The sequence below is a fragment of the Phyllopteryx taeniolatus genome, chromosome 13, assembly GCF_024500385.1.
Source record: "Phyllopteryx taeniolatus isolate TA_2022b chromosome 13, UOR_Ptae_1.2, whole genome shotgun sequence".
NCBI classification, from domain to species: domain Eukaryota; kingdom Metazoa; phylum Chordata; class Actinopteri; order Syngnathiformes; family Syngnathidae; genus Phyllopteryx; species Phyllopteryx taeniolatus.
This window is the reverse complement of record NC_084514.1, coordinates 14225402-14233726: the sequence shown is the minus strand read 5'-3', so window position 1 is coordinate 14233726 and position 8325 is coordinate 14225402. Positions and strand designations below refer to the sequence as shown.

Here is an 8325-nt window from a genome sequence, read left to right as displayed (position 1 = left end):
AAATGTGTTGTGCTCTGATGAAACCAAGGTTGAACTTTTTTGCCCAAGATTTCTAAAAGGTATGTTTGGCACAAACACCAAAAGAACACCGCACCTCCAGTGAAGCATGGTGGTGGCAGCATCATGCTTTGAGGCTGGAAATGGGGCCTTAGTCAAGGTGGAGGGAATTATGAACAGTTCCAAATACCAGATAGAAAGCCTTCAGAAAGAAAAAAGTCACGAAAAACCGATTACATGAACTATTTGTGGTTAATCAGAGGCGTTTTGAATGGCAGGTGTGCTGACTCCCTTTTAACATGAGCTTGAATGTGATTGGATGATTTTGAACACAACATGTGCAGGTTATATGTCACATTAATACTGAGAAAAGTTTTGAAACGATCTATCTTGATATCACAAAAAAACTGTTATTTGCACGGTGTTGTGTCGACATTATATGTCCACTTTATGGATCTTAAAACTAGATACACTGTTCTTACAACTAAATGCTATTGAACAAATGAAAATGACTACTTGTTTAGGTTTTGTCTGGATATAGAAATCCTATAAACTAGATTAAGTTCCAATGATTAATAAATTAATTTGAATACGTGTGTTACACTAATGGAGGGATGTTTTTCAATTAGTAATCATAGTTTTCTTTTCATGTAGGTTTTTTTTTTGGAACTAACAGTATAATGTTAAAATAACAAGGGATTCAAAGTTAAACGTCCAAAATGTAACGTTTAGTGTTGACATAACTAAACCGTTGTAGCAAAATCAACGTTAGGAACGTTCAATTCTGACTTCAAACAAAAATAATCCTCAATTTGACGGAATGTACGTAAATGTTTCAAGTTAAACCAACACGAAATGCGTTGGAGTGTATCAACATGCCGCACTTTATTTCTGTAAATCTCTGCACGTGAACCACGTGACCACGAGAACAACAATCCTAGGAAATCGTAATGCCCCATCACTGCGGCGCTTAATTTTCAGCAGGCCCGTGGGCACCGAGTCAGTGACCCCTGCAATTCTATTCAGTTTTCATCCTCATCATCATCATCAAAGGTGTAGCGTCAACAACATTGATTATTTGCATACTCGCCATTACGAAACTTCTCCAGAACTGTGCTATATAACCCCTAAGATTTTCCAATGTTATTACTGTTCAATGTTTGGTTATGTTAGTATTATCATTATTATTGTTATTATTTATAACGGTAGTAGCAGTAGGTTGTCTTGGATGATGATGATGATGCTATTTGGGGCAGTTTATGCTCTTTTGCTGTACTGGAAGAAAGAGTCATTTCGAGTAGGTCCGCCTGGCTGCGTGTTCAAAGACCGGGTCGTCCACAATGGGGATTGTGAATCGCTGTGTCATCAATCATTGTATCAGGGTATCTAATGTCAACGTAAATAACATGCCACATCTGCTCTCCTCTTCAGTCTTGCTTCTTGGTTACCGAGCCATTTATTAGAGAGCCCGGCGTGGGGAGTAAGGTGAAGATCAACCCTTATCTCCTTAACCGGAACATTTTTCACCGACGTTGGTTGCAGATGGCAGAAGAAGAAGAAGAAGAAGAAGAAGAAGAAGAAGAAGAAGAAGAAGAAAAGAGGGGGGTGGGGGGGGGGGACGGGAGAACAAAACAAATGTGCACGCCGGGTCGAGCCACGCGCTGCTGTGTTTGCACTTGAGTCGGGTTTATGGCCCGATGAGCATATGGCCAATATTTTGTCGCACGTCATTGAAGGGAAAACAAACATTGTGCAATGCAAAGGAGTTAGCGGGAGCAGAGGCTCTTGGCCAGCTATGCAAACGCTCTCGGGCTATACGAGAAGAGAAGCACTTGCTTTCAGGGTATATAAAGCACATCAGGCTTATCTCCTCGCCCTCATTTGGGGATTTCTCATGAACCCTGCACGCTGTCTTTGCGCGGCCACGACGTCCACGACCGGCCTCCCTCTGGCGTACGAGGTAAGCTCCGAGCTTTCTGTCGCTGGTCTGCTCGACCGCGGGCCTGCTTGCGCGCCCACGTGGGTGTGGATAGCGCACAAAAACCTTCCTATTTCCAAATGCATGTGGACCTCACCTGCATGCTACACGAACTGGTTCCGCCAATACAGTCATTAAAATGACCCCTTTGTTCATTCAATGTCCTCGTGGGCATGATCAAATACGGGGGATTTGCGAGCATATTTCCGGGCAGCGAAAGTTTATTTGAATATATCCACATGTGTTACAATTGTGAATGAGAATTATAAGTGGTCTCAAATTGTCCGATCTGGGGTGCCCACTTTGAGTACCCCCTGTCGTTTCTCAAAAGTGCCGGCAGGGACCGCTAGAGCTCTACAGATGTCAACAGATGTTCTCGTTATTGCGACGCTCGCCAAACAGGAGGGAGGACACGTTGGCTACATGAGCGCGACAGATTGGATTGGTTTGGTTTCTTTATGGACACTGAGCACTTAGATTGAATTCGAAAGAACATTTGTTGCTCGCTTTCTACAATTGTCATAAAACAAACCTAAAGCAAAAAAAAACAGCACGCCTTTCCAGCGATTCGTCCCGCGCACACGCGCGCACACACGCGTAAACGCCAAAGAATGATCCAGCGTTACAAATAAACTGGTGCGTTAACAACTGAAGTCATCCTCTGGGGGCACGGCCGCGCCGCTCTAATCTCACCGTGACATGTTTAATTATCACACCAATAGAGACGAAGAAAGACTTTCCCTTTTGCCTGGAAGTGGTGGATTCTGTGAGGAGGGGGGGAATAAATCTCCCCTCGAGCTGCATGTCCACAGGCCACGGCTTAGCCACCCTTTAAATAAAGCGCAGCGGCTTTACCTGCATATTAGATGTAGTCTTTAATCATAGAGGAGGGAAATCGGGTTTGTCACATTTATCACGGGTGCCCCGAGGCGGGAGTGGTCACCTTTATCAAAGCCTAACTCTCCTCCCGAGGCGGCCAAACACGCTGAAATTCGGCGATTAAGAGGAAGGGGGAACGATCAACATTATTATGGATCCTCCCGCCGGCATTCTTATTTGTGCATTCAATCCAAGGATGTATTTAATCACGAGTATTAAAAGCTCTTTCTTCTCTTATAAGGGAACAATCGTCGGCATGAATTCTTATAATTATTCACCCGAGATATTTGGGGGGGGGGGAAAAAAAGGCTTGGTTGTTTTAGTCACTTTTTAGGAAATTGTGAACGTGAAGATGAACAAATGATTAATTAATGAATGTACGGTAATACAAATGTGCGTCTATTCGCTAATTAATGGTCACATACAAGGTGGCGTCATTAGAGCTAAATACAAAATCCTTTAAGAAAAAAAACAAAACAAAACATTACTGCTTATATTTTTGTCTTTTTGTTTTCATGATTGTGTGAAAGTGCACGCATAAGAAGCTGATGGAAAGCAGCAAGCAGCTCTGCGCCCCTGTTTTGTCCGCTAAATGCCCGGTGCATCTGCAAGGCCCTTCTTTATCTCCCTCTTTCACACACACGCAAAAAAAAACAATTGATTTCACGACAACAACATTCTTTTAATCTACCAGAACAGGCAAGAACGTTTGAAATAATTTCATATGTTTTTGAACGATTAATATATGCAGATGAAACCCGTTGAATTTATTTATTAAGTGAAAAACATGCTTTAAGAATAAGAATAAGCAAAGAGAAGTTCAGTGAGTCATTGGGTAAAAAGTAAGAGTGTTTGTACTAAGTAAACAGGTAAACACAGCCAGATAGTCTCTCCAAGTGGATAAGTCCACTTAGCCTGCATGTGCACTTTTACCTCATCCTGCAAAACCCTCACGAGACTGATCAAACATGCACTACCCCCCCCCCCCCCCCCCAACAGCACCGCCACCCAAAAAAAAAAAAAAAAACAGTGCTCCTACGTGCAACTACACCCGCTTATCACGGTGCCACACAAACAATAGCAAAGCTTCGCGACATATAGGCCGATAAGCCTGCATCGTCGAAACAAGGTCTGATGTGGCTCAGCACACTTTTGGGGTCAAATAAGTAGCAGTCAGGCGACATCCTGCAAGGGCCCAGCGAGGTTCCCCGATGAGGCTGCAGCTGCCAAAATGTCTCTGGGCTCCGCTGCGAGCACCCGGTGTCCCTTGTCACATGGCGGCTTGGTGGATCAGGTCAGTAAACCCTCTCTCGCTCCTGTTCCCTTGTAGGGGCCTCAGACCCGGCTCCAGTTTGTCCATATAACACGCTCACGCTCAACTCAGTGGAGCCTTTGTGGGATGAGCCGTCAGACAGATTCATTTGACCACATATTTCTGGAATATAAGGCCTACGTGTCAGGTATAAACCAGGATGCGGGCTAAAATGTATTATTATTATTTTTTTTTTTTTAAAAAGGAAAAATCAGACACGCAATGAATTATATATTTAAAAATAATATTACTCTATGTTGCACTGTAATAATAATGAAACAGGAAGCCCCTTGAAATGTGATATTATTATTATTATTATTATTATTATTATATGTTATTATTGAACATCATGATAACAATGATTAAAAACGTTAATAATAATAATAATAATAATAATAACAATAGTTATGAAGTAAAATATGTACACAAGTTTCCGCCAAGTTTTTTATTGTGTGCACACGCGCGTGCGCGTCTTTGCGCGCGCCCAGGAGGACTTTCCTTAATACTGTGGAAGGATCCAGGGATTGAATGAAGAGATAGTCCATTGAAAGCATGAATGCCATGACAACTAGGAACAACCTCAGATTTATTCCAAACAGTTAGAAAGCATTGTGCGCGGGGCGTCAATCATCTATTATTTGGGGCCTGAAATAAATGCAAAAACTGCAGCGGCACAAAAGCTTCCAACAGGAGCCGGACATTTGTCTACATTTCCCCCATTGTCTGCAGCTTAGCAATCGGTTTGTATTTGTGTTTGCCCGGGTCCGACCACCCAGGATGCGGCCGGGGACTCGCTCAAAACCTGAAACATTGTCACCCACATCACATACTGGATACTGGATAGCGGGCAGAGAGGCAGGAAAGCGGCAGGCAGACGAAGCGTCGAAGGGGAGCAAAATAAAGTCAGCGACAATGACAGCGGGCTTTCTACTGAAGTCAAAAGCACGTTGGAGCGCTTTCAAAGAGGCTTTAGACGCACAAAACAAATATTGGGATGTGGTGCCAAGATGAGAGTGGCACCGGATGGAAAAAAAGAATAGGAGTAAATTATAATGAGCTATTTTTTGTTTTTTTTTATTGCGTAGACAAGTTCATATTGAATGTATTATTATTATTATTAATAATATTATTAGCTTATCATATCATGTATTGTTTGAAACGGAGCAAACAAAGCCCTGCTTCAGCCTCTCGTCTTTAAGGCTTGGCCAAAATATTGACTCGGAGGTTTATCGAAATTGTCCCTGAACATTTGGGCAAAACCAAACTGTGTTATAGAAACGGAAATAAATGCCGCGCGATGTACAAAAAAAAAATATAATAATTATAATAAAATCATAATTTAAAAAAACGAAACCTCCGTTTTATATAAATAGTATTTTGTGAGGAAGTCGTTCCAATGTGCTTTATTTAAAAAGTACAGTGAGTATAAGCTACTTGGAGTTTCTTTGTATGTAAATAGGCAGGGTGGGGGGTGGGGTGGGGGGGTGGGAGGGGGTGGGTGGTGGGGGGGGGGGGGGGTTTAGGGAAGGCCCTCCCAGTCTTTGTAATTAATTGACACGTTATACCACTCATCATGCGCTGAAGCACCAATGGTAGATGCTCGGATCTCCCCAAAACCCACAATTTCACATCTGCAAACACTGTCTTCATCCACTTGACTCCTAAGACCCGCCCACACGTGGCCAACCTTTGGCGTGTTTTAATGCTTTTACACTGCAGGTTCATGTGTGCAGACCAACCTTATATGGACTCATCGGACAAGGTAATGGCTTATTTGCCTCCTGCACCCAGCGCCGGCACTGTGTCCATGATCCGCGCGTAGCACTTGAGCCACTTCGGCATCCCTCGCCGGACCGACCCAGAGCTTACTTCTGCCGGCGATGCTCGCCCACAGCGGCCGCTCTCCATAGACTGCACTTTTCCCCCATTCGAATATCGGCTCAGCTTCTCTTTTTCTCCTTGCGTGCGTGTGTGCGCGCGCGCGTGTGTGTGTGTGTGCGTGTGTCTCCCATTGCCCGACAGAAAGGTGCTGGTGCTGCAACTTTTTTCTGTCGCCCCCCACCAGAATATGTCGTTGACCAACACAAAGACGGGCTTCTCTGTTAAGGACATTTTGGACCTTCCGGACACCAATGACGAAGAGGGATCTATCAGCGGGGCGGAGGAGGACACGGAGGGCTCGGAGAGCACGTCCACGACGAAAAGCACTGGCGTTTTGGTGAAAAGTCCCCTGGAAAACGTGCAGAACCTGCCTTTAAAGAACCCATTTTATGACACTAGTGACAATCCGTACACGCGATGGCTCGCCACCACGGACAGTATTCAGTATTCATGTAAGTAGAGGCTCATAATCTTTCTTGATTCTATCATGTTTGTATCGATCTGTCCAAACATTATTGGTGGCGCGCGCGTTTATTTGTGCTCAACAAAATGCTCTGCTTTTCGAACGCTCGTTTTGAATTGGATTTCTTTCCATTTGTGCGCTGGGAGACTTCCAGGCACACAATGCACATTTGAACGCTTCACTGACCGCCCCGGTTATTTCGGGCGCTGCCGCCGCACGTTGAAATGTCCATTTGCCCCCCCCACACACACACACACACACACACACACACACCCTCGATGACGCATGCAAGTGTGAAGTGTCTCTTTTTTTTTTTTTTTTTTTTTTTTTTTTTGGAACTGGGCATAACATTTTGACAGTGTTCCTCCCGTTTCTCGCCGCCGCCGCCGCCGCCGCAGTGCACGGCCTCTCCGCCGGCTCCCAGGACTCGGCCAAATCCCCGGAGCCGTCCGCGGACGACGAGTCGCCGGACAACGACAAGGAGACGTCCAGCAGCGGGGGCAGCGACTCCGGCAAGAAGCGCAAGCGGCGGGTGCTGTTCTCCAAGGCGCAGACGTACGAGCTGGAGCGCCGCTTCCGACAGCAGCGGTACCTGTCGGCCCCGGAGAGGGAGCACCTGGCCAGCCTGATCCGCCTCACCCCGACCCAAGTGAAGATCTGGTTCCAGAACCACCGGTACAAGATGAAGCGAGCCCGGGCTGAGAAAGGTATGGAAGTGTGCCACCTCCCGTCTCCCAGGCGAGTGGCCGTGCCCGTCTTAGTGAGGGACGGGAAGCCTTGTCACACCCTTAAAGCTCAGGACTTGGCGGCCACTTTTCAGGCCGGGATCCCCTTCGCGGCGTACGGCGCGCAGTCGCTGCAGCACATGCAGTACAACGCGCAGTACGGCGCCGCGGCCACGCCGCACTTCCCCGCGGCGCACCACTTGGTGCAAACGCAACAGTGGACTTGGTAAGGGACGCCGGAGAGACTCACTCGTCTTGGGGAAGGCGCGCTAGGCAGTTTCACTCCACACGCAAAGAGAGGGGACACCCCCCCCCCCCCCGCCCCCCACCCCCGCACCACCAGTATACACAGTACATATAGTACCATTTTTATTCGGGGCTCATGTGTGCACCGCGTTTACATGTTTTCGTTAAGAGAACTGGCTCCCAAGCGCCCCCCTACCACCCCCCCCCCCCCCCCCGGCCCTTATACAGTTTATCGACAATGTCAATGCTCTTCTTGTGACATTTTGCTTTTTGTAAAAAGTATGTTGTGTGTTGGTTGTAGATATATTTTCTTTCCCCCTCTTGCCCTCGTGTTATTATAAGCACGTACGAACCACTTTATAATTATAGAAATGTTAATTTCTTGCTTCTTTTATGGACCGAAAAAAAAAAATATTTATGGCCATGAATAAAAACTGGCAACTTTTCACAGTTCCTTATCATTTTCTTTCTTATTTAATGTAAATGTTACGTTGTGCGTAAATATCAGACTCCATACTTAAAGATGATAGCATCACGCCAAAGGTGGTTACTTTCATTTGCATATTTTTAAAAAAAATACACGCTGCTTCCACGTGCGCCTACAAAATTTGAAAACCATACCGATAATTAGAACCAAAATAAATGACCCTTACACGGGCAGACAAACATTCAATAGCGCTTGAGCCCTTCAGTCTTTTCTGTTGAGGCAAATTGAATCCAAAGACAATTTTGTTTTGTAAATCCAAACGCCCTCACTAATAAAGCCTGAAGTCACTTGTGAAATGGGACCAAAATCCACTCACTTAATAGAAGAGGGCTTCTCAACACAAGAAGCTTTTAATGT

The 8325-nt window shown here is 45.4% G+C and overlaps 1 protein-coding gene across 2 annotated transcripts; it reads left to right on the top strand.

The window, feature by feature from the left end:
* Positions 1-1663: 1663 nt before the first annotated feature.
* Positions 1664-7564, top strand: nkx2.2a (NK2 homeobox 2a). 2 transcript variants are annotated; one of them, XM_061795131.1, is made up of 3 exons: positions 1664-1957; positions 6232-6499; positions 6870-7564. In XM_061795131.1, exons 1-3 carry the CDS (start codon positions 1703-1705, stop codon positions 7463-7465), a joined length of 1119 nt encoding a protein of 372 aa, XP_061651115.1. In that variant the 5' UTR covers positions 1664-1702; the 3' UTR covers positions 7466-7564. The 2 variants fall into 2 exon arrangements, with proteins under 2 accessions (XP_061651115.1, XP_061651116.1); XM_061795132.1 differs by having other exon boundaries at positions 1666-1957; positions 6909-7564.
* Positions 7565-8325: the final 761 nt, after the last annotated feature.